The sequence below is a fragment of the Suillus subalutaceus genome (genome assembly GCF_016647625.1).
Source record: "Suillus subalutaceus strain FC151 chromosome Unknown DFJ58scaffold_3, whole genome shotgun sequence".
In the NCBI taxonomy this organism is placed as follows: Eukaryota; Fungi; Basidiomycota; class Agaricomycetes; order Boletales; family Suillaceae; genus Suillus; species Suillus subalutaceus.
This window is the reverse complement of record NW_024540252.1, coordinates 349,827-376,203: the sequence shown is the minus strand read 5'-3', so window position 1 is coordinate 376,203 and position 26,377 is coordinate 349,827. Positions and strand designations below refer to the sequence as shown.

At 46.9% G+C, this 26,377-nt stretch overlaps 5 protein-coding genes and 1 non-coding gene across 6 annotated transcripts; 3 read left to right on the top strand and 3 right to left on the bottom strand.

Moving 5' to 3' along the window:
• Positions 1-3,077: 3,077 nt before the first annotated feature.
• On the top strand, positions 3,078-4,399 carry DFJ58DRAFT_836095 (uncharacterized protein; the record flags this gene model as incomplete). The annotated part of the gene is made up of 2 exons (XM_041392279.1): positions 3,078-3,651; positions 3,765-4,399. 2 exons carry the CDS (start codon positions 3,078-3,080, stop codon positions 4,397-4,399), a joined length of 1,209 nt encoding a protein of 402 aa, XP_041250535.1.
• Positions 4,400-5,402: 1,003 nt separating this feature from the next.
• DFJ58DRAFT_649856 (Endonuclease/exonuclease/phosphatase) lies at positions 5,403-6,551 on the top strand (the record flags this gene model as incomplete). Its single annotated transcript, XM_041381548.1, has 1 exon — positions 5,403-6,551. One exon carries the CDS (start codon positions 5,403-5,405, stop codon positions 6,549-6,551), a length of 1,149 nt encoding a protein of 382 aa, XP_041250534.1.
• Positions 6,552-15,152: 8,601 nt separating this feature from the next.
• DFJ58DRAFT_909969 (uncharacterized protein) lies at positions 15,153-17,286 on the bottom strand (the record flags this gene model as incomplete). The annotated part of the gene is made up of 9 exons (XM_041395167.1): positions 17,190-17,286; positions 17,102-17,129; positions 16,908-16,981; positions 16,644-16,786; positions 16,450-16,560; positions 16,130-16,330; positions 15,994-16,090; positions 15,849-15,915; positions 15,153-15,633 (listed from the first exon to the last, which is right to left on the bottom strand). The coding sequence occupies exons 1-9, from the start codon at positions 17,203-17,205 to the stop codon at positions 15,153-15,155; spliced, it is 1,218 nt and encodes a 405-aa protein (XP_041250533.1). The 5' UTR covers positions 17,206-17,286.
• A 3,688-nt stretch (positions 17,287-20,974) lies between these two features.
• DFJ58DRAFT_721301 (uncharacterized protein) lies at positions 20,975-21,615 on the bottom strand (the record flags this gene model as incomplete). The annotated part of the gene is made up of 3 exons (XM_041384793.1): positions 20,975-21,249; positions 21,289-21,385; positions 21,436-21,615. 3 exons carry the CDS (start codon positions 21,613-21,615, stop codon positions 20,975-20,977), a joined length of 552 nt encoding a protein of 183 aa, XP_041250532.1.
• Positions 21,616-25,209: 3,594 nt separating this feature from the next.
• DFJ58DRAFT_650269 (uncharacterized protein) lies at positions 25,210-25,638 on the top strand (the record flags this gene model as incomplete). Its single annotated transcript, XM_041381571.1, has 1 exon — positions 25,210-25,638. A coding segment is annotated over one exon (429 nt), but the record flags the coding sequence as incomplete, so codon positions are not given.
• Positions 25,639-26,239: 601 nt separating this feature from the next.
• Positions 26,240-26,321, bottom strand: DFJ58DRAFT_t18. The gene has a single exon. It is a non-coding gene; the product is annotated as a tRNA-Asp (tRNA).
• Positions 26,322-26,377: the final 56 nt, after the last annotated feature.

Here is a 26,377-nt window from a genome sequence, read left to right as displayed (position 1 = left end):
CCGAAGGGCTTCGGCCTCAGCTCGTGCGCTGTGCCCCTTTCCCGAGTCTTGCCCCTTATTTCAGAGAGCTAAAGTATCGCGTCTAGTGAAACGGATAAGTATTGCAATGGATCCGTTAAGACTTCCGGATATCGAACGTATAGAGTAACGGCCAATCCGGATCAGATCCGGACTAGAAACTAACGGGTGAGGACTGTCCGAAGACAGAGGCGGATATGTAGACTTATAGGAATCTATCCTAAGTCTCAGAGTAGACAAGAGTAGCGTACTCAAGTCCGGATGGATAACGGAGGGACTCAGAGTCCAGACGGAATGAGTGCAATCTAAGATGATATTCGAACTGATCTACTACAGCGCATATACAAAGGTTTATATACTACGGATAGCTAACGGAATGATCAATAAGCAAAGTCTAAGTGGAGTGTATTGGTAAGTTGGATGGATCACGAATCATGAACCGGGAATGAAGTACAAGTAAAAGCGGATTCGTAAGTGTAGCAGATCAGTAAGCATAGCGGATCAGTAAGCATAGCGGAAGTAAAGGATAACCGGTATACCGGTGTACAGGAATACCGAAAGGAGATGAACGATAGTTAGAGTTATATGAACAGGAAATGAAATAAGAATCAAAGCGGATCTGTGGACCGGACGACGGATATGTTCATCGGATCTGGATCGGATCTGAGATCCAGATCATCGGATCTGTAACCGGATATATGGTATATGACAGACAGACTCGATGTTTGGGGGGGCCCTTGAACCAGTACCACCACCAATGGTCGGTTTTCCCACGCAAAAATTTGCGGGCAAGGCTGAGCAACTACAGCTCACAGTAATCCACTGGCCATATCCCCACCTCCATCTAAAGGAAAATGAACAAAACCATACCAAAACCAATGTTGACCCCCAGAACATATGTACGAGCTGAACCCGCAAATGAACAGCACAACACTGAAAACTACCGACCCACGTCCCAAGACAACACCCCAATAACTGACAACGAGGCACCCTCTCTGTGTTAGCACAATTATCCATCACACTAAGCTCAAATAAAAAACCCCCATGAAGAAGATGGGCTGCGCTCGATGTAATACAGTGGCTCAAAAAACTGTCCGCATGTTTTGACATTTTTCACTATCTATGATATTGTGTGAGAATGAACAAATTCCTCAAGGACATACTTATACCACATTGTAGTATGGCTTCAGGGCTTTTATTTGAGCCCTACACCGTGGGAATCGGCGGAGATATGGTGGAGATATAAGGCTTATAAAATGATGACTCATGTGGACAGTTTTTTGAGTGTATATTAAAACTATATAAATCATTATTTATGACACCATAAAAATCATGCCACTATTATATAAATTATAAAGTGGTGTCATTATGTTATTTTATGACTATATCTAACTATATAAACCAGAATATCTCATGTATCATAGTCATAATCACCATGAAAGCCATCTCCTCTGCTCAAAGAGATAATATCCTCTCTCTGTCTTATGCTGGCCTCTCTGCTCACCAAATTTCCTCTAGAACTGGAATATGCAAGTCCACTGTGGCCAAGTTCATCAAAGAAAGCCACCCAGACAAGGAAAACTCTTGTGGAGGACGTCCATCCAAGCTTACCTCTACTGACAAAAGGGCTATTATCCAACATATCACTACAGGAAAGGCTGATAATGCTGTCCAAGCCACCCATTATATCAATTCCACCATCACTACCCCTGTCTCTTCACAAACTGTGAGGAATGTTCTCAAGGCAGCTCATCTCAAGGCAGTAACAAAGAAGAAAAAGCCTCTTCTCTCCATCAAACATAGGCAGAGAAGACTAGCCTTTGCCTTAGCTCATCAACACTGGACTGTAGAGGACTGGAAGCATGTTATATGGTCAGATGAGACCAAAATCAATAGGATTGGGTCAGATGGGAAGGTGTATGTATGGAAAAAGAAGGGAGATGGCCTAACAGACAGAGAGGTTAATGGGACTGTCAAGTTTGGAGGAGGTTCTTTAATGGTATGGGGCTGTATGGGATGGAATGGTGTGGGAATGCTTGCTGAGGTTGAGGGGAAGATGAATGCTGAGCAGTATGTGGACATTTTAAATGACCACTTGCTGCCTAGCTTGGCAGAATCAGGGATTGATGAAGAAGATATCATTTTCCAACAGGATAATGATCCCAAGCACACATCCAGAAGAGCTAGGGAATGGTTTGAAGAACATAACATCAATGTTCTTGACTGGCCAGCACAGTCTCCTGATGTCAATGTCATTGAACATCTCTGGGGAACACTCAAGAAAAAGCTTCAAGCCTATGAAAACCCCTCTAAAGGAGTATGGGAGCTTTGGGAGAGAGTAGCAGTGGAATGGGGGAAGATCACAGCTGAGGATTGCCAGAAATTAATTGAGAGTATGCCTAGAAGGATAGAGGCAGTAATTAAAGCCAAGGGAGGTCATACAAAATACTAGAATACCTGGTTATTACTGTAAAATACTTGAGTCAAAAAACTGTCCGCATGAGTCACCATTTTGTGAGCCTTGTATCTCCACCATATCTCCACCGATTCCCACGGTGTAGGGCTCAAATGAAAGCCCTGAAGCCATACTACAATGTGGTATAAGCATGTTTTTGAGGCATTTGTTTGTTCTCACACAATATTATAGATAGTGAAAATGCCAAAACATACGGACGGTTTTTTGAGCCACTGTATAACTGACTGTTAAACTGACTCCACCCCACCTATCGCCTCCACTAACCGTCTCCCATGAGAACTACTACCCATATAGATGAATCACGCTACAACACATCCTCTTATCGCCAAAATGATCTCGGCCACGACGCAACCCCCGAACCTACCTACCGAAGACCAGCAGAAAACTGTGCCCGAACCCATCATATAAAAACCCCCAGAAACCATCGAGGAAACTCCGTCCACTCTAGAGATGAAAGACAAAGAGCCAAGCTCACTCAAAGTCCACTCTCAATCCACCCGCCCCTACCCCTCTACTCCACATCTACCATCTCAGACACCTCGCGAAGGACCACACTACTTCCGTTCTTCCAGACGACGACGACATGGACCAGCACTTGAACTTCTTACCCGACCCACCCTCCTCACCTGCCTCTCCCCCTGATACTCCCACACCCACCCACCGCAAAATTGCTGGCCCCACCCCTCCAACAAACCCCCTCGTAACCCAAGAGCTCAAAGTGACTACACCTGTTAAGAACCTGGAGAGTAACGCTACTCAAAGCGACCTGAGTAACTCTATCCATGCTCCTGGAAATGCCATAGTGGACCAAGCAATGAGTGCTCCACCCAGCCAGCCCACCATGAGCACACGCACACAAACTGCGGAAGAAGGTGCAATCCTTGCACACCTTGCACTAGCAGAAGCAAATAGATCTGTCCTAAGTCGGGACGGCATAAACTATCGTACTATACTCCCACAGTTCACCCCTACGCCTGTGGGAGGATTCCCCAAAGTACACATGGCCCACTCGGCACAAATCTTTGATCACCTTGACAACAAGGTGTTGTTAGCCTGGTTCCAAGTGGAACACCCAAAGTTTATGGTCCGCGTCTTTGACCACTCAGGCAAAGACGTTGCAGAGAAGCCCGCAATCATCGCAGAAAGACTCCGCGCTAGTATAGCAATCATAGCTGACTTCGTCCACCAAGAAGCCCCCCCCCCATCCACATCTCCCCCCTGCAACCCCATGGCAGTAGAGGGGCGAAAGACTTCCCTGTCGGTTTCTTAGTGCATAGACTGCCTGAGGAGACGGCAAATCTCATCGTCAACCAGTGCATCTGGTCCTCCACAGACATCACATTCGAGGCACTCCCCTTCAATTGCACACACCCCCCGGAACTACTCTTTTGCTTGTCCGGCTTCACTACCTCGAACACAGACGTCGTCCGGAAGGCCGTCGTGGATGTCTGGGCCCACAACAACAACAGGCACCACATCGACAACACTTTCTCAATGTGCGGCTTCCCAAACTGCAGCTTCCCAGACGAGGAATTGGTTTACAAAGCCACGCGAGAATTCATTATCTCCGTCTGCATTGAACTCCTCAATTTCAAAATCACTGGAGGCCTCTCCATACCCCGCTTTAACATCCTCGCGTCTAGTCCCACCAATGATGCAAAAACCTGGACAGACCTGTGCGGCTTCCTTCACCTCTTGGAATACCCAACCGGCCTTGACGGCTGTGGGATAGCAGCGGCCCTGTACCCCTGCCAGATCTGCCACTCCCTCACACATCCCCGCGGCCTATGCCCATTCCCCCAAGTTCCACTCTGGAATGGCCCAAAATTGAGCGCCAGGAACGCGACGAACTCATCCCACCAATCGGGGAGACCTAGAGGCGGTAAGAATGGCCGCCACACCTAGACACACCCATGCACTATCCCCTCGCCAATATATACAAATGGTACAGACATCCCCCTACACATATAACCCACCAAGCACCCCTCAGCCCTATCACTACTACTACCTACATCCACATATCTGTACCTCCTTGTGCCAACCATCATCGTGAATATATCCTGTCGCTATCACTGTGCCCACAACACTAAGACTAACAAAACATGCCCCAAAGACTCCAGCCTAGGCCCGGTTCCTACCAGCTATGTGAGCCATTGGAAAGCAACAACGGTTTGTCGAGACACAGACCGTAAAACATAGACCCCTGCCCAAATATACTGACTGTGCAAACGGGACAGGAAAGCAGGTGTCGTCTCACCAAAGCATGGTGCATGCCAGACCACAGATACCTATTTAGGTTCGGACGAGCCGTGCCGAGAGGCTGAAGTTTTCATTAGTAGTAAATAGTAATGACCTGGGCATTGCTATATATCAAAAATGCTAACATAGTCCACTGCTAGTTGGTCATAACATGCCGGCTCTGAGCTACATACATGATTGTATGGTAGCTCTAGTATGACGATCACCCCAAATACGCCTTTCATGCCCCCCCCCCCCCCAACACGGTCCCTCAACTGGTTTTGGTTCTCACCCCCCCAGATGTGGAGGAGGGCAGCCTCGAGCCACTGGGAGGCCCTTCGATGACTGTCCTGGGAGTTCTGGAAGTGGAAGTGCCCTAACCGGGCAAAACCCCACTCAGCCTCAGATAATGAGTGGGAGTAACACATACGCACCGCGTAACTACTACCGTGACCACTTATACACCCAATCACAACTATCAAGACTCACCCAACCCATCATGCCCGTCCCCAACACAACGACCCATTCCCCTCCCGCACCTAACATCAACTGGGACCCTGTACCCCAAAACACGGCGACAGGCCAACCGCCCCTAGGACATACCAACACAGACCGCAAAATGAGAGCAAATATTAAAATCGCAACTTTAAACATCAAAGGACACACATCAATGCACCTTGGTCAAAATCAAATCTCCAAATGGACAACAATCAATAGAGAAATGAGAGAAAAACAGATCGGGATATTATGTGTACAGGAAACACACCTGTGCCCCGAACACCAAACGCAAATTGACACCCTGTATGCGCGAAGATTAGTAGTCTTGAACTCTAGTGACACGACGCGCCCCTGCAGCTCAGCCGGAATAGCATTCATACTCAACAAAGAGATTATAAATACCACTAACACTAAAATACAAGTATTAATACCGGGACGAGCAGCCCTTCTCTCCATTAAATGGCATGAAAACAATATAATAAAAATATTAAACGTGTACGCACCAAACAACCCAAATGAACATCTGAATTTCTGGAACAAAATTAAATCAGAATGGCTAAAACTAAGCCTTGATGCCCCGGACCTCATGATGGGCGATTTCAACCTCACTGAAGACCCAATAGACTGGGCCCCAGCACGATTTGATAACGAAGCCACAATAGATGCACTGTGCGACCTGAGAACAACACTGCAGGTACAAGACACCTGGAGGATAGCACATCCGCACTGCAGGATATTCACCTTCAGCAGTAACCACCAAACACTGTCAAGACTTGATAGAATATATGTGTCAGAACGCCACGCGACAAGTTTGATTGACTGGGACTCACACATCTGCCAAATACCAACTGACCACCACCTAGTCTCAGTGAGACTCGCTCCACCAAACCTACCCCACATCGGGAAAGGCCACTGGTCCTGGCCACAAGGTCTTGTAACAAACACCGACCTAATGGACAAAGTCATCACCCTTGGCATTAAAGCCCAAGCCGATATTGAGAACCCTACCCCCCACACCAATGAAATAAACCCCCAAAGAATCTGGTGCTCCTTAAAAAATGATATGAACACAATAGCCAGAGACACCGCAAAGACTCACCTACATAAAATAAACCAACGAATCCACTCCTTAACAAAAGACATGCGCAAACTAGCAAATGACCGGAACATTGACGGATCGGAAGATGTGAGACTGAATGAAATACTCCTTGAAAAAGAAATCAGCCACCTGCAAAAAAGAACTTTAAAAAGGCCTCCCTCCGTGCACAAGCACAATGGGCTACACATGGTGAGACCATCAGTAAGTACTGGTCCAAAGTAAACAGCCCTAAGACCCCAAGAGACATCATCCACCGACTCCAGATACACAACACTGAGAGATACACATGTAAGTCGGAAGAAATGGCTGAAATCACGAAAACATACCACGACACAATTCAATCAGCCGACATACTCCAACACACTGAAAACATCAAACGTCAAGTGAGAGAACAATCCCTTGCAGAAATCCCGGAACACCAAAAACTTGAAACACCACCAGAATCAATGAACGAAGTACTAACAGAACAACAAGTCCTCAATGCCCTCACATCATTGAAGTCCAGAAGTGCTGCAGGCATTGATGGTATACCATACAATGTATGGAAACTACTCCACCAGAAACACAACGAAGCTAAAAAGAATGAGAAACCTAGCTTTGATGTGATCAAAATAATGACGCACATAATGAAGGATATCCAACTGCATGGTGTAACAGCCGATTCCCCATTCACAGTGGGATGGATGTGCCCCCTATATAAGAAAAAAGACTGCTCAAAAATTGAGAACTACCGCCCGATCACTCTACTAAACACAGACTACAAAATACTCACCAAAGCCCTTGCAATTCAAGTAGCCAGCGTCATCCATAAGCTGGTACACCCCAACCAGAGTGGCTTCATCCCCAGGAGGTCCATATTCGACCCTATACGACTGGCACAGACAATGATGACCTACGCCGATCTAATGGAGGAAGATGGAGTAATCATAGCGCTCGACCAAGAAAAAGTGTACAACAAAATCCAACACACCTACCTCTTTGAGACCCTGGAATCCTTCCACCTGCCACCGCTATTTGTAAAAACTGTCAAAAACCTATACCAATCAGCATACACCCACGTAGCAATAAACGGCTTCCTTAGCTCACCATTCAAAGTCACAAGAGGGGTACGTCAAGGTGACCCCCTCTCCTGCCTACTATTCAATTTAGCCATAGAACCCCTGGCATGCGCAATAAGGAACTCACCAAATATCAAAGGCTTCCAAATCCCAGGCCTAAACGACCGGGTGGTAGTAAACATGTATGCTAATGACACCACAATTTACCTCTCGTCCGAAGATAAGTACTTGGACCTAGAAAACATCCTAAAAGATTGGTGCCTGGCGTCAGGAGCAAAGTTTAACCTAGAGAAAACAGAAATACTACCAATTGGCTCTAAAACCCACAGAGAAAGAGTAGTGCAACAACACAAAATGCACGCCCTGGATGTACCATGGCATGACTCAGTGAACATAGCAAAAGACGGAAATCCAATATGGACACTTGGCGCATGGGTAGGAAACGAGATCGACCAGACAACCTCGTGGGAACCAGTCCTCGAGAAAATAGAACGCAACCTTACACGATGGAACCAATGCCACCCCTCTCTAGATGGAAAGCGACTCATAGTCCAAATGATAGTTGGCGGCATGACTCAATTCCTAACAAAAGCACAAGGGATGCCTAAACAAATTGAATCGGCACTAACAAAGAAAATATGCACCTTCATCTGGGAAGACCGAAAAACACCACCCATAAGCCTCTCAAGACTTGAAAGACCAATTGAAGAAGGCGGACTAGACCTGCTGAACATCAGAGCGAGAAACGAAGCAATCGAGATAACCTGGGTAAAGGCCTTCATGGATATATCCAACGCCAGACCAACCTGGGCATTTGTGACCAACGCCATCATCAACACCTTAAAACTGAGTGGGATTAGGAACCAGTCAGACATAAACTCATTCCTTACCTCCTGGGACCCGCCCACCCAAGGCCAAAAAGCAAACTGACTGCCAAAGACCATAATGAATATGTTGAAGTCTGCACGCAAACACAACGTGAGCTTCGCACCTATCAAACTATCAGCACAACTAAAAAGCCAAATGCCCACGTGGTGCCACCTAGGCGCCCAACCCAAAACATACCACAAAACGAAAGACAAATGCTTGCACTCTATACACAAAGTTAAGTCAGTTAGAGACCTAAAAGAGACAACGGCGAGACTAAACAACACTGGTACCCACTATGCAAAAGCAACCTGTGTATGCAACACCTGCATTGACGACAGACTGGCTGGCTGTAAGAACCCCGACAAATGCGCCAGGACGGCCAAACACATCCTTGACAACCTAAACCCCCTGTTCAACCTGAACATGTCACCTAGAAAAGACGATTTAACTCTTACACACAGACGACTGGAAAAAAACTCACAAATGAGAACACGACAACAGGGCGAGATCCTATTTGATCCTTCGGTTACATCTAAAAACCATCTGTCAGAATGCTTCCGAATATTCACCAACCCCGACAGACTCATACAAATCCCAGCTTATCGCCTCCGTATCCCGAGAACAGGCTGAAACACAACGAGCGAACAAGTGACCGTGTACACTGACGGATCCTGCATCAACAACGGAAAGAAGAACGCCACCTGCGGAAGCGGAATATGGGTTAGCGAAAACAACCCATTAAACAAGGCAGTCAGTATACCAGGTGATAAACACTCAAACCAAATTGGCGAGTTAATGGCGGTACTAGTAGCCCTACAATCGGTTAACCCGTTAACCCCACTGAAGATCATCACCGACTTGAAATATGTCATTAACGGACTGACAACACACCTAAAGCACTGGGAAGACATAGGATGGATTGGCATCGACAACGCGGATATATTCCAAGCCACAGCCTACCACTTAAGAAGACGCCCAGCACCCACTACATTCCAGTGGACTAAAGGACATGATGGCCTCACTGGCAATGAACAAGCAGACCAACTAGCACGTACCGGCGCACTAAAACCGACCACCGACGATATAGACACATATGTACCGAGAAACTTCGATACACAAGGTGCTAAATTAGAAATGATAACTCAGAAATTAGCGTACAAGGCCATAATGAATAAATCCCACCTTGAATACAAAGAACCACATTATCCCTGCTCGACGTGTCTAGATTCGCAATACAAACAGTGTCGTCAACCCTGGAAACAGATGCCACGATCTGGCGAAACTGTAGACATAAAGATATATCAAAGAAAGTACAGACGTTCCTGTACAAAACTCTGAACACTGCATACCGAATAGGTGACTTCTGGACATTAATCCCCTCATACGAACACAGGGCAACCTGTCAACACTGCCCCGGTGAAACCGAATCCATGGAACACATCCTAACCCAATGTAGCGACCCTACCCAGAAAACCACTTGGAATTTAGCAAGTAAATTATGGCCACAATGTCACAGACCTTGGACGGACCCTAACATAGGCATCATCCTTGGATGCAGAACCATTACCATCCTGAGCACCCCACAAGACGACGACACGCCCCATCGACACGACGCCGCAATAAAGAAAGGCACCTCACGCCTCCTGTGAATCCTGATATCAGAATCAGCATACCTAATCTGGACCCTAAGATGCAAAAGGGTGATACGAGAAACGACTCACTCGGAAGAACAAATCAAGAAAAGATGGTTAAACGTTATAGACCGCCATTTCCAACTAGATCGCGCGATAGCCAGCAAAACTAGAAGAGACACCAAAACAACAATAAGAGTAAGATCCACGTGGTCTGACGTCATAAACGACGCACAACAAAACCAAACCTATGACGACTGGGTGTCCAACCCTGAGGTTTTAGTGGGTATCACGCTGCCCAGGCCCTCGCAGACCGTGGAAACCAGGCAGAATTAGAGTCCCACACTACTTCACAAAGTGAAGTGTGCGTAAGAGCATTTTTCCTCGGACGATATTTACTAGTAGATATCGCTATAAGCGTTTACATAGGGCCAGACGGTGTCGGTTGCTGTGTAATAGACTCGCTTCTCCAAAAAAAAAAAAAAAAGACTCGATGTTTGGCTTTGTTAGGAATAGAAGGTCAAGGTTATATTAATAGTACTACTGCGCAGAACGCTGAAGTTGAAATGCAGTGTTTTGAATTATATTACTGGCAAGAATTTGACGTAGCAGTGGAGACGGAATTCAAACACAGACACTACACCTTATATACTGCAGAATTTACAGGTTTTTACTTGCAATACAAGGATATTATCTCTCCTAGTATTTCTACTTCAACACATCTGAAGACGTACTAATATTACCGAGTACAGCATGCACAACAACCTCGTGACCTCCTGCAGGTGGACAAGCGCCCAGCACTCGTTCTCGAACTGTATGCCACCCGGACCGTCCAGCAAGCTTTCCATAGATTGAAACATCCATTCATCCCATTCCCCATCTCCATCGCGCTTTGGGACCCAAGTTGACAACTTACCTTGACTTCAACAGATCCTTCAAATCCTCGTACGTCGTCCCTGGAGATAAATATCACTCAGATGATTTCTAACCACACCCAGCTAGTACTTTCAATTTGTCCGTTTCATCACGCATATCACAACCTTCGTGAATGAGTGAGGAACAATGTCGGTATTCTCACTCTTGTCCCTCTCTCGCTTTCTGACCTTTTGACAGTTCTTCCATCGTTCGAAGGAACTTGGGCGAGGCTGTCCCAGGTTGCTGTAAACGGTGCTGAATACAACTCCCGAGAACGTCAGCCCCACCCGAAATGTTTGGAAGGAACCCGGGTGGATCTCCTCGCCTACATATACGAAGTACTAGACGACCCAGAGAAGAATCGACTTATTTGGCTGCACGGCACGGCAGGCGTCGGAAAGTCTGCCGTTGCGTTCACTGTAGCTGAGAGGATGAGAGGTCTAAAAGTGACAGAGCAGACTAACGTCGAAAAGCGGCTCGGAGGAACCTTCTTTTTCTCGCGCAAGCACACGAAACGTTGCACGGCTGGGTATTTTTTCGTGACGCTTGTCTATCAGCTTGCCACCAATTTTCCCAGCATCAGGAAGGATGTGAATAGAGCTATCCGTGACAATCCCGCTCTACTAGACCCAGACAAGTCTCTCTACGACCAGATGGAGGCTCTCTTTCTCCAACCGCTCCGGAAACTTCAACTCAGATTGCGCGGGTGTCCACCTCTAACGTTTGTTGTCGATGCCCTTGATGAATGTACATCCGAACCCGAGCTTACCGATCTCATCCTTTCCCTTGCACGAGCTCTTCGTGAGCCTAATCTACCCGTGACACACATTCTGCTCACAAGTCGCTCGGAAACCCACATCTCTGAAGCCTTTCAGAACGAAGAGGTGCGGCCGTTGTTGTGCGAAATCCCAGTGAAAACTTCTGGGGAGGGCATTGCTACCATTATCTCGCTCGACGGCGCCGATGTCGACACAGATATCTATGTTTTCTTACAGCATTCCTTCGCAAAGCTGACAAGTCGCCATCCCGATTTCCCTCAGCCATCAAAGGATGATCTTGTGAAGCTGGCGAGCCGAGCGGGTAGACGTTTCATCGTGGCGACTACAATGATGAACTTCATTATTGACAGTGAAGACGATGATCCTCGCGATCGGTTACGGCTGATGCTGAAGCTAACGAGCGAGCTGCTACCAGGAACGGAGGTGTATAAGTTATACGATTGTATCCTCTCCACGTGTGCCGACCCCAAGCGGGCTTACATGCACTTGTCCATCGTCGCCGCGCTCGCAGACCCTCTTCCCATCTCGCAGATCTCGTCACTTCTTGGCCCTGGTTTGGGCAGGGATGTGCAGACAACGCTGATACAGCTACGGTCTGTCATGGATATCCCTACAGACAGCATTCACCCCGTGAATATCTATCACTCATCCGTTCGCGACTACGTTTCCGACCCCTCCAACTGCGGCCTCCCTCAAGTATGCGATATCACATCACCCCACTCCCTACTCGCACATTCGTCTCTCCGCTTGATGACGGAGATTACGGAAAGCACGGCTCTCTTGGATGCGCTCTCAGAACTGGAGAAACAGAGCCAAGCTATGCAACCTGAGGACCCCCATCGATTAAAATTTTCGCTATCCTTCCTTGTTCGACCACCGGAGCCACTGGCAGTTCTCATCTGTATTCTGTGGCTTCGGGGAGATCGTACTTCAGATTTACAATATTGGCTGGGAACCGTGGATGGACGTGCCTGGGTGCAAACCACGAATGGGCAAGACTGGCTGCAGACCGAGGGAGGACGAGGCTGGCTGCAGACTTGGAGAGGACGAGAATGGTTGCAGACCAAGGGAGGACGAGAGTGGCTGCAGACCTGGAGAGGACGAGAATGGCTGCAGACCGAGGGAGGACGAGAGTGGCTGCAGACCGAGGGGGGACGAGAGTGGCTGCAGACCGAGGAAGGACGAGAGTGGCTGCGGATCCAGGGAGGAGATTGGCTGGAGTCCGAGGGAGGACAACACTGGCTGCAGACCGAGAGGGGAAGAGAGTGGCTGCAGATCCAGGGAGAAGAGTGGCTGCAGTCCGAGGGAGGACGAGAGTGGTTACAGACCGAGCGTGGACGAGCGTGGCTGCAGACCGAAGGAGCACGAGAGTGGCTGCAGACTCAGATAAGACGAGTGTGGCTGCAGACCCAGGGAGGGCGAGAGTGGCTGCAGACCCAGGAAGCACAAGAGTGGCTGCAAACCGAGGGGGGACGAGACTGGCTCCTGACCCAGGAAGTGTACGATTGGCTCCTGACCCAGGGAGGACGTGACTGGCTGCACACCCAGGGAGGGCGAGACTGGCTGCACACCGAGGGAGGACGAAAGTGGCTGCAGGTCGAGGAAGGACGAGAGTGGCTGCAGAAATGGGGAAAAGTGTTGCTGGAGCCCGAGGGAGGACGACACTGGCTGGAGTCCACGGGAGGGCGAGAGTGGCTGCAGACCTTGAGAGGAGAAGTGTGGCTGGAGTCCAAGGGAGGGCAAGAGTGGCTGCAGACCGAGGGAGGACGAGAGTGGTTGCAGACCGAGGGAGGGCAAGAGTGGTTGCAGACCGAGGGAGGGCAAGAGTGGCTGGAGTCCGAGGAAGGACGAGAGTGGCTGGAGTCTGAGCCAGGACGAGAGTGGCTGGAGTCCGAGGAAGGACGAGAGTGGCTGGAGTCTGAGCCAGGACGAGAGTGGCTGGAGTCCGAGGAAGGACGAGAGTGGCTGGAGTCTGAGCCAGGACGACAGTGGCTGGAAACCGAAGGAGGACGAGATTGGCTGCAGACCGAAGGAGGACGAGAGTGGCTGCAGACCCAGGTGGGACAAGGGTGGCTGAAGTCCGAGGGAGGGCGAGACTGGCTGCAGACTGAGGGAGGACGAGAGTGGCTGCAGACCCAGGGAGGACGAGAGTGGCTGCAGACCCAGGGAGGACGAGACTGGCTGCAGACACAGGGGGGACGAGACTGGCTGCAAACCCAGGGGGGACGAGACTGGCTCCTGACCCAGGAAGGGCACGACTGGCTCCAGACGCCCCATGGCCAAGCGTGGCAATCCACTCCTGCAGGGTCCGTATGGGTGACTACGGATGAATTCTCCAGTACGTTGGAAGCAATCAGCAACTATATCATTGTCCCAGAATCAGCTTTACTGCCAACCTTCAAAGTAGTCCAGCAGCTCAAAAGCTTACCGGATTTCTTAATGTTTCCGGTGTTCCTGGCGTTGATACCCCAAGATCATTTCACCTCTGCATCGCCAGAAGTTCCTGACAGGGAAATCATCCGTGCTATGAATCTCTTTATAGCTTTCGCAAACAAAGCACAGGAACGAAGTCGATCATCTTCCGATGCTCTCAAGTATGCATCTCAAAACTGGGTTGTTCACCTCTCGCGTGCTCCAAATCCATGGAACGACACTCTCAACCATATATTCCAGGCTTTCTGGAATCGTCACCTCCTTTCCTGGCTCGAACGGCAGTGGTGTTTGAAGGGACTGCGGTCTTGTCTTGATATTTTATCCGCAGGGCAAAAACTTGCAAAAGTTATTGCATTGCTTCAGGTTTGACTTTTTTTTTCATTTTGTGAAACCTCTTTTGATTCTCTTTCATCCTCAGTTTGAACCTTTAACGCACAGCCTCATGAACGGTTGTCAGCCATCGGTCCCAATTCCCGGCACTCAACAACAGAAGCTTCGGCCACCCTTCCCCTCTCCGGGGCCCAACACCGCTGTACTCCATGTTGGCACATCCAGAAAGCGCACTTTGGATGAGTTTCTGATCAATAACAACAGTGCACTCGAACCGGACACCTCTAATAGCCCGTCAAAACGTCAGAAATGAATCAAACAGTGTTTGCTACGCAAGACTGGCAGGAGCACCGGTAGGACGCCGGATAATATTTAGCTCACCGCTTGTTATTGAAGATGTTGTCTCTAAGCATCCAGCGTCATGATGTACTTAGTTTGTGACTATTTAATCAAGTATCTTCGCGTTTACTTTTTGTTGCGTTCTGTATCGATCCACATTACTAGGTTCTAGTTTTATACCAGCAGAACAACCTGTGCACACTTATTGCAAACTCTCTTTTACACGCCAATACGATTTGCCTTGTAATCAAAACCTTGTAACGTATAGTATTGCACAACCTACCAATAAGCACCGCATCGCTGTTCCAAAGACGATTGCTCTTCTGCAGCGCGTTTTTCGCGTTTTTCACCAAAGCCCTTTGTCAACACGTTCTCGATGCTTGCCTCTTCAAGAGTAATGTTGACTTTGTCACTGTCGGGCTGGTCGTCACATTGCCCCTCATCAATGCATCTTCCACTCTACTCATTTTATTCGCTGTGTGCAACGATACTCCAAGCTTTACCGCCCTTTCCTGCATATGATGTGTGTCCCACTCTGTGCACGTAGGTAGCCGCGCCGCATTCAATCGGCAGGTCGTACTTGAGTGCACGAACCAGAGGTAGGTCGAGACCACGGCATGCCACAGACGTACAAATGAAAATAGAGGACGGCGGAGCAGGTTTCTTGGATTCTGAGGAAAGAAAAACGGAGAACCCGCATAGAGAGACAAGACGGTTTGGTGCAGGAAGGGAACCGCAGTGAAGACGGAAGATTGAGGCGCCTGGAAGGAGCGAAGACTGCGCAGCGATGATATTTTCGTCTTGCACTGTCTCCTCTTCAGCAGATCCATCGGTCTTGTCATCTTCGCCGTCACTCTTGTCTCTGTCAGACTCAGTACGCTCAGCATATCCACCGTCCATCGTTGGATCGCCTAGCAAGTGCCAGTGAAAATCAACAGACTCCGTGCAGCTGAGGAATACGATGATTTTTCAAGCCTTTTTGTCCTTGCGTTTGCGCGAGCAAAGAGCGAAAAGGTGCAACTAGTGCGACAAGACTGATAGTAGCTGGTGTCAATATTTAATGCAGGCGATCCACCGCCTTCTCTTTGTCGAGGCCCTTGATTAACAGCGACCATATTGGAATGGTGCCTGCCAGTTTCTGTACAGTCATGGATAGTAACTGACCTAGCGACTGTCCGTCCTGATCCCACCCTCCGACCCTGAACAGCTTGGAACGCGAACTTCCTCCTCCCTGCCAGCTTCGTCAAGAAGGATCATCACGGGTACAGGTAGGTGACGGGTATGGGTGCGGGTCACGGCGGGTACATACCTGTGAAGGGTATACCCATGAACATGCAAGCATCAACACCGCCAGCACCATCCAGACCACCATCTACTCCCCCACGCGATTCCAACAACCGCCAGTGCTTAGCGCATATGCCCAGCGCACGTCAGCGAATGCTGACGTGGCTTGAACATATGCGAACGACACCCGAAGGTACCAGAATGAGAGAAGGAGTGGAAGAAGGCAAGAAATAGACGAGGAAGAAAGGTTCAGAATGATGAAAGGAGATGGATGAGAAGAGAACGAAGGAGTGGAAGGTAGGCAACTGCACGGGTAAACCTCCGGTTATCAAAGGCCATACCCGCACCCGTACCCGTGGGCACTGTATGTAAAACAGTCAGAAATAAAATTCGGGTTAGAGGTCGCAGACTTGCCCGTCGATTAGAATACGTCCTGAGCTGGGTTGGAGGTCGTGGAAACGGTAGAGGCACAGGATGGTACTTTTTCCTGATCCGCTTTCGCCGACGAGGGCAACGCATCCGCCGCGGGGGACTTTGAAGGAGATGTTGTGCAGTGCAGAAGTTTGGTAGTCGTGGGAGAAGGATACGTTGTCTGTGATGTGTTAAGATGAATGAGTATGGGGATGGAGTGAGGACACTAGCTCTGCACCACACAAAAGAGATAAAAAAACCCACCTGCGCATAATAGGTGATAAACACCTCGGAATCGCTAGCATCACTCTGTCCCCTCGTGATGTACGACGCGACGATCAAGGAACTAATCAGAAGACCGGAGGTGATGGTGAACGTTTGTACGAGGTTCAGGAGGTTGAGACATACTATAGGTATGATCAGCATTTGCATTCGCGAGCGAAATGAAACACAGGTTTGTTTTGAGAATGAGAAATAATTTTGAATCAAGACGTGGTTTTTGAAATAAGATGACACGAAAACACTCACGAACGGCCCTCTTCTCCAAACTCTGATACTCCCCAATAGCCTTCGTACACCTCTGCGCATCATACTCCTCCCCACTGAAATATTTGACAGTCTCATAATTAAGGAGACAATCCGCCCGCGAGTGACCTGAGCATGCGTGCAAATAAGACCCACGTCATAATCATGGACAAAACGAAGCAGCATTAAACACTGACCACATCCTGCTCATCCATCCGCCTTTAACTAGGAAGTGATTAGTCTTGTAAATAATGTACACACATATATAGATTTTAAAAAACATACCTTTGGAGCGCAGCATTGAGATTATGCTCGACGCGCGGATAGGGAATGGTGCCAGAGGATGCGGTTGGTGGTGGTTAGGTATGATGTTATAGGTGCACATTTATTATTGCGCGTTGCGCGGCCTGCGCGGTGCCCGCTTTGGTGACCCGTTTGTTGTTGCCCGTTTGGTACCTGTTGTGATGTCTGCGCGCTGCCCTTTGCATAGTCTGCGCGCTGCCCTTTGCATAGTCTGCGCGCTGCCCGTTCAATTGGTGACTCGGGCTCTAGCCATGTCTTTCCTTTTTTTTTGCCAGTATTTTTTGCAGGGCTGCATTATCTTCTACATGTGTCCCCTACTACCTGGCACGTCAAACAGTCAACATCAAAGCAAAGAAGGGGATGCTATTGTCCTTGTCCTATGTAGTAGATGTAATGACAGTGCAAAATCATTAGTCGTTGAACGTTGATGCCTGATTCATTCAGCTCGAAGAGTATTGTAAGGATCATGCTGCAGTAGTGAAGTATAGTGCAAGATAAGCAAAAAAATGCAATTAAACACGTAGACAAGATACTGAAACGTCAAAGGATCAAACGAGGTAATGGACAGGCCTGATAGCATATTCGGATTCCCACGGATTGACCATCACTGGTGCAAAAGGGTCGTCGGGTTGAGGCTGGCTGCGCCACAAAATATCATCCTCACTCACAGAGACAATTGCAACTGGATATGATAATTCAGGGAAAGTAGGGCGTGGAGCTGGTACACCTGGAACGCTCAGCTGACTGAGTGAAAGAGGAGACTCAAAAGGCAGGTAACATTGTCATGCATGGTATGGAACTCATACCATGACATTGATAGACAGGAAGTAGCTACAGAGAGTACACTAAGGTGTACCTCATTGTATTATTATGATTGGTTCCATTTTGACAGATTTACTTGTATTTATATTTCCAGTATGATAGTTTTCACCTTTCCCCTTTTCTTTTCATTTCTTTTATGTGGTTTATTCAGCCACCAGTGAGCCACCAAGATGTGTTAGTAAGCATGTCATGTGATAGGCAATATTCTGCTTTGTAAGGATCCTGCATGATATGTCATGTGGCTTCCATTTGTTTCCATTTGTTTCTATTTGTTTCAGGCTCATTCAGCCACAGAATCCTTCAGTGAGCCACCAGATATGTTTGTAAGCATGTCATGTAATAGGCAATAATCTGATTTGTAAGGATTTGTCATGATTGGTCATGCTTTGTCATGATTTATCATGCTTTGTAATATTATGAATTTTATTTGTAAACTACTTTGTAAGCAGCTGATTCAGCACTGCCAAATGGCATGGTTAGTAAGCCAGTGACTTACTAATGCTGTGATGAGTCATGCTTAGTAAAATGGCTTCCCAAAAAGGTATAAAAGGAGCCCATTCTACACTGAGTAATAATAACTTCCCACTTTTCACTCTTCTCTCAAACCGTGAGAGTCCGTAAGACTTAAAGTGCAGGCCAAGAGTGCCTTGAAGTAAGATAAACATCATATCAGAGATTAGTTGTATACTACCTTACAGGGGTCGCTTATATAACAATCTATTTATAAACTACTTGTTGTGTGCTACCTTTCAGGGGTTGAGTATACAACACCAGAACAGCTTTCGTACTAGGCTTTACGTATTTAAGACAGACTTCATTACTTGTTGTATACTACCTTACAGGGGTTGAGTATATAACACCAGAACAGCTTTCTAACTAGGCTTCATGTATTTTAAGACAGACACTCTCTTTTTCAGGAAGGGAGACACGAGAACACGACAAAGTTGAGACAGACTTTCATAGGTTGAGACACGACCTACGAGATTGAAACAGATCTTACTATCAGAACATTAGGGAATCTACGAGTATTCCACCAGGGAACAACAAGAAGAGGACACATCAGTAAACCCTCCCAAGAACTCACATGTTATCTACCATGAAAACTAGAAAAGTCGTAGACCGTGTACTTAAGGACTGGCAAGAAGTCTTATCCTGTATAGTTGTGTTGTCACTATACATGCGTTGTACATAAGACCCTTAAGTAGTAAGACAACGTGGGATGGCGGAAGCCGTTTCTAATGAACAAAAAATGTGAGTCCAGATTTATGTTATAAAAGGCAACAGTAACAACTTACTGCTCTTGAGTCTTTTCACTGCTACTCTCTGATTTGTCGGCAATTCATCAGGGGAGAGTGCTGTGTGAGTCCGTTTGGCTAGATACACAATTGTCAGCTTTTTTGTCCGAGTCAACTGGAACAGAATGCAGACCTACCATTGACCATTGGTGTCTTCAAGATCCTCAGCTTACCTTTTCCTTTGTAGTCGGTGTGAATGTCTCCAGAGTCGCTTAAATCCATCTCCATCAAGGAGCTAGCAAGTTCAGGGTTATGGTCGGCATCTTCTCTGATGCTGTCTATGTCAGAGAAAAGCTCTGAACTGTCACCATCGCCTTCGGAATCTGAACCGGCTATAATGGGCTGGGTGTTCCAGGATTCGTACACAGTGTCTGGAATACGGTTCCTGGTGACTAACACGAGTTATTAGCACAGCGATCAGGTGTATATAGTGGTGATCGCACCAAACCAAAGGTGAGATTCTGTTATGCTTGCTTTGTCCCGGCCCTTGTGCTTGGCTAAGTCTGTTCCAGTCGGACATGCAATGTCGGACAGTCAAGACTTGCCCACTCTTGTTCAAAAGTCTCCAAATCAGCTTCTCATCCTGGCCTGCTGACAACGACACATTCCTGGACCTATCTGTGTCCAGATAATTGAAGACCTTTGGAAATAGCTTGCATAGTAGTTGAGTGATTCTGGAGTAAGACCAATCATGATGGAATGTCGCTTGTTCATCCACATAACATCCGCAATTCTTCATGGCCTGGATCTCATTCAAACCATTCTTGGATGGAGCTTTTGACACTCTGATGACGCCATGTCTCTGAAGGGATTAAGAATATCAGCGATCTTTTTGAGCAATGTTAGTGAAGGTTCGCGACTGACATCAACGCCGCAAATGATCATGCCAACTGATGAAACACGGAAAGTAGATGTTGCGGATGCGGTGTTCTGTTTTGCCTGGCTCCCGGTAGGTTGCGAACTAGCAGTAGTATCCCTCCGAGTCTAGAGCAAATCATGAATATGTAGATAACATTTGTTAGTATATTAACAGTACATTACCTTTTGCAAGCCAGTTGATGGCCCTGGACCCTTTGAAAGCTTACTGTAATTTGCAAGACAAGTAGAAGCAAGCATTGACAACGCCTCCTCTCTGGCAGCTTTAGTTGAGAGAATCGAGCCTCCTCGCTTGGCAGTTACACGGTTAAAGATCTCTTTCACTGCAGCAGTACTGGAGGAACTTGGGCAAACCTCTTCATCCTGGGGTGTTTCGGAACGTTCAGTGTCTACTGTCCTCCAAGTCCGAGGATGTTTACTGCGTCCATGTCCACACTCGGCACAGTGTCCTTCATCCCCATGTCGAGCATAGAAGTCTTCACAGTCGCAGAGTTGACCATCAGGAATAGTCACTCTGCAGAAGTTTTCCCGGTTCATACTGTTGGTTGATTGTGGGACAGGTCAAGCAAGTCGCATCAGGGAAGCTTAAGGTATAGGAACGACTTCAAGACATGAAAATTAAGTTACAATTTAAATTTATTCAACAAGCGCATGTTCCGACTAATCCCTATCAGCTAAAAACGTAGTCAAAACTAGCAAGGCTTGACACCATAGTTTCGCTCAATGAAACCAAATTGGCTCTGCAAGGGAGACTTGAAGCTCTTTCACACCTCATCAACCAGCACGTATCGTCTCAAAGGCAGGATACTGGTCACCTTCCCATTCATCTGGTGTCAGTTGGCAATACGCTGGTGTGATTTTCTTTGCGACAACTTCAGCAAGAACTGTAAAAAATTGTTCTCGTGTTTCTTTGTCAGTACCAAAAGCGCTCCTGTGTGAAGGAACTCTGACAGCGTCATGATGGATGTGCTGCCGTTGCTGATCATTGATCGACTCAATAATGTCGGGCGACTGTTCATCCGCATCATCTTCCTCGTCAGCAGGATGCCCTGCTCCAGTTTGATGTGGTCGTCAGGATGCAGGGCGACCATGAATGCCGTAGTACTCCTCAATCACATCAGGGTGAACACCCTCACAATCGTCACGATATACACCAAATAGTGTTTGTCCCAGGAACCGTAAGTCCTGGATAAAATTGAGGTCTTCAGCAAGTTGAAACGCAATCACAAGCTTACCTTTGGACTCTTGTCATTAGTGTCAGGTCCCCATATTGGATGGCAATTCCACTCTTCCCGAAAGTCAGAGCAATCCTGATTGATATCGTCAAGGAAAAGTGCGTGAAGCAACCAAAGATGATTGGCATTCTGAGGGTTGAGCATGTGCCAATTTTCGAGCCGAGTAAAAACGCCCTCCATCGCCTAGCAAACTGAGTGCCGACTTCAACCCACAGCCGCTCAATTCGAGAGTTTCATGTAGAGCTTATGTATGGAGTCAGCAACTAAAACAATTCAAGCAAGAAAAACTCACGATCCCCACATAAATGAAGCGCGGCGCGGTCCATTTCTCATTATCATGTAAGTGGTGACGTCGAGGTTTTCTCCACCGCGATCGCCTCGCACACGAGAAGGAGTACCATACTCTCTGATTGCGAGTTTGAACAAGTCCAAAACGGTAGCTGAACAGTTGTTATTACTGGCGTTCAGTGCCGTTATCTGATAGAAAAAGAGGTTGCATTAATGAACTGCTTGTTTTATAAACACACGAAACATATACTTACCGTCCTGCAAAAGCCATCAATGAATCTGTGAACTACGATCCCCCATCTAATTAACTTATGGTGGCCATCCATGTGCCAGAGTGCGTTGGGCTGCTTGACATAGTATTTTCGCCGTCTTTTGACCCGTCGATCTCGCAGGACCTGACTCAACCGGTCTACTCGACGAAGTGAATGTACCACTCGATGATGCTGCACGTGGATGCCATGCCTGTGGAGAAAGCCAATAATATAGTGTATACCGGAGTCCGGGTGCTTTTTCTTGAACTCCTGGATAAGAGCATCAAGATCAGTGTTTGTGAGTTCAGAGTACTTCCTTTGGATACCATGGCGTTTAATATAGAGCCGCAAAGTATTTCTATGAACTCCTAATATATCTGCCAGTTCCCTAAGCTTGATTTATCGAGAGTTGGACAATGGGTCGGCAAGGAATTCGAGGTCTATGATCTTCTTTGGGTGACCTGGGCGGCTCGTTCGCAACAAGGTCACTGGTTCAGGAAATATAATATCACTATCCACCCTGTCAATGCAGTCAGCGATGTCTTAATGTAATGGTAAGAATAAAAGGAATCACCAAGTCTCAATATTATGTCAAAATGATGATAATTGGACAGACAAACTCCCCAGTAAAGTAGCAGCGTCAGATAGCCAATCCCGCACTTCCAATCCTCGAGGATCAACTTCAAATGCTTCGAGTAATGGTATGGCATCAGCCGTTATGGCCTCTAAATGAAATGTGAGCTGAAGAGAGTCTGCATCCTCTTGGTTCAGAATGCGATAAGCGTGTCTGTAAATGTCTGACAATGTATCATGGGCAACAAGGAAGTTAGCTGGCCATGGAGTATGGGCCATTGTGCAAGGTGGAAAGTGAGGAAGCATCTGTGGTAGCATACTAGGCATCACAATAACTTCGACGAGTTCAAGCAGCAGGATGCTCACACTCACCAAACACTCACATACACACATGATGTAGATCTGAACACCTACAGTCAGTCATTCACATATATCTACATACTGTAAGAAACAGCACCAAGAGGATTCGTTAATTTTATAGTAGTAGTGTCAAAACCCGTGCATATGGCAGGGTTGAAATGGAATGCGCTGCGCGCTGAATATGGGCATGTGGTATAGTAGCAGCATCGAAACCCATGCCATATGGCAGGGTTGAAATGGAATGTGCCGGGCGCTGAATATGGGCATGTGGTATAGTAGCAGCGTCAAAACCCATGCCATATGGCAGGGTTGAAATGGAATGCGCCGCACGCTGAACATATGGGCGTATGGTATAGTGCATGGGAAAGCGTAATCCAACATTCGTGCCAGTGAGGCCAACAGGGAGAGGATACAGAGAGACAGTCAGCATAAGATAGACAGAATGAAAGCAATAACAAACCTGTCAAGAATTCCTGCTCAATGATGACAGCCTGGGTAATGATATAGTGAGTTGTACTTGTTATTGAGTGGGGCAGGCAGGCCTTCCTAATTAGGCAATAGGGCGCTGGTGCGAGTGCTTCGCTTTTGCACCTTTGTTTGGTGTTGTTTGGATTATGCGAACTGCTTGTCTCAAACTTCCAATTTAGGCAACCCAAAAATTTCTGGCATCCAGAACAAAGGCTAGCTGTTTATAAGTGTCGATGAGAAGTGAGTAGGTGTCGATGAGAAGTGAGTGAGTGTCGGAGTGAATGTTCTCTATGATTTGGAAGCTGTAGAATCCAAAGGTTAAATGAATGTTCTCCATCATGATTTGGAAGCAGTAGAAGAGTAAGTCCATCAATCCGCAACTCATGTGATGTGCTATGCCGTGTTGTGTTGAACATTTTTTGAACTTAATTTCCATCAAACATCGAAGTGTAGAAACTATGCCAGGCGCTCCCACTCCTACCATGCCAACTTGACATCCTGTCTATTATTTTTCTAATGCAAGCCATGTCATTCAGGTAAGGTTTTTCGATTGATGTATCAAGTCACTTACGCAGTTTGAGTGCCCTCACATCAACAGATCGATAATGTGCTATATAGGCTCTGCGGCTCAGTCTTGTCCTCAAATTCTGAAACATTCAATGACATGTTTTCTGCTACTGAAACTGCTGGATTGGAAGAGATGGATGGGAAAAGTGATGAGAGGCCCATCCGTCTCAATGGTACAACACGGGAGATGTTTGAATTGTTCCTTGAACATACCTTTGGCAGGTAAGTCGTTGTTCTATAGACCTTTCATCAAGCTGCTAAACCAGTTGTAGAGCACGCACCGGCCAATACACCATTGAAGAACTGTCAAATTTTCTGCATTTCTGCGACATGTATCAATGTTCTCATACTCAAAAATTCGTTGTTTCTCGCATTCAGTCTACCTGCTATCATTTCCACCCCGCTCAGCTCATTAACCTTGCCATACAGTATAACACAAGCGCAATCTTCCCATTCGCCTTCAAGCGACTTGCATCAGTAAATCACTAAACCTTCACAGACTTTGGCTTTCACACAGATTCTCGCAGTGTGACAGACATCACAGAATCCCAGGATCCCAGAGCCACAGACTTACAGATTCTCACAGTGTGCTACAGACTCACAGAATCCACAGAATAAATGACAAAATTTTCACTAAGTCTTTTCTTTAGTTAAACATCAACACTAAGCCTTATTGTAAACTAAAGCTTATTAAAATTCATTGTTAGGACAAAAAGTGCTAAACCTATTGACTAATTAAAACTTGTTGGAATTCACAAATTTCACACTTTGTACTAGTAAACCTCCAACTTGAAGTTTTCTAGTCAAAAATAAGGATTAGTTTTTTTGAAGATTTCAATAAGGGCAAGTTATGTTGAGGTTTGACTATAGATTTCAATAAGAGCAAGTTATAATGGGGTTTGACTATAGATTTCAACTTGACAATGTTATGAGGCTTGAGAATCATTGGTATATATATTATTGTGAGAGAGAGGAAAAGTAAAGACACTATGGTGTAATGGTAAGTTTGTGTTATTTTTGTTGCTGAACTTTGTGAAGCCTCAAGTTCAATTCTTGCCAATGACACTTGAAAATGTCAAAAATGCGAATTTATTTTGTTCTATTTACTAGGCAATGCTTTGTCACTGTGAGTTCTGTGGCTCTGCTGGGAGGTTCTGTACAGAGCTGCACAGAAAAGATGTAGCTGGACAGAAGGGACCAAGCTGTGGCACTGTGACACTGTACAGCTCTGTACAGCTCTACACAGAACATTGTAATTTACTGATGTGTCGACACTCCCATTACCCAATTGACTGCACAACACCGAGAACTATTAGGCAACGACATGTTTACGACCTTGGTCTATGTGCAAGCGGCTCTCGAAGAACATCGTCGTATTGTGGCTGCAGAAGAGCCCAAAATTTTGATGCACACCAGCAACTGCCAAGATCCAGTAGGCTGTAATGAGGACTGGCATGCTATCTGGTGGAATGGCATGGCTCGTTTCCTTCTCGATGGACGAAACCCACAACCATATCGTGAAGCTGTCAAATGCTTTAAAGATTTGCAGTTCGGGCGTGTTAGTGGAGGGTGCAAGGAGCTTATGTTCAAGATTATTGGGGAGGGAGCAGCATTCAATCACGCTGATCAATTCGTCGATGAAGCTTGTAACTGCCTTGCAGATAAATTGATTTTCGAACCTTCACTAGAAGCATAGAATACATTGTTTTGATGTCCTTACTCGTCTTGTTGTATTCCAATGAGCTCTATTTTTAGTAGTAAGATGCAGCCCTGCAAAAAATACTGGCAAAAAAATGGAAAGACATGGCTAGAGCCCGAGTCACCAATTGAACGGGCAGCGCGCAGACTATACAAAGGGCAGCGCGCAGACATCACAACAGGTACCAAACGGGCAACAACAAACGGGTCACCAAAGCGGGCACCGCGCAGGCCGCGCAACGCGCAATAATAAATGTGCACCTATAACATCATAGTTAGGTGCTGAAGCGCTGCCAAAGCTTACATAAGAAGCGTCCGTAGTACTTTGCACAACTGAGCGATATGTGGAAGGCACGAGTATGCCAGGGGTACGGGGGGTCTCAGAACTGCGACCCACGCAAAACTAATTTGGGCTGAGTTTCGGCCAAGTGCCGGCACAACTGGCACTTGGCGCATTGGCAAAACTTGGCAAACCTGTGCAGTTGCCTATTCTTAGTGGATCAAGTAAGTAGATCTCTTTACATATGAACCATTAACACGACGTCTGCTAAGTGACAATCAAGTTGCACTCTCAAAAATTCATTCAAGTACAAAAATGTCTCTCTGACGGAGAATCGAACTCCGTTTTCCCGCGGGCTGCTTGCTGACAGGCGGGTGTACTGACCGATATACTATCAGAGATGAAATTTGTGAACCCTAGCGACATAAATAGCTCAACGTATTTGTGCCTGTTTACC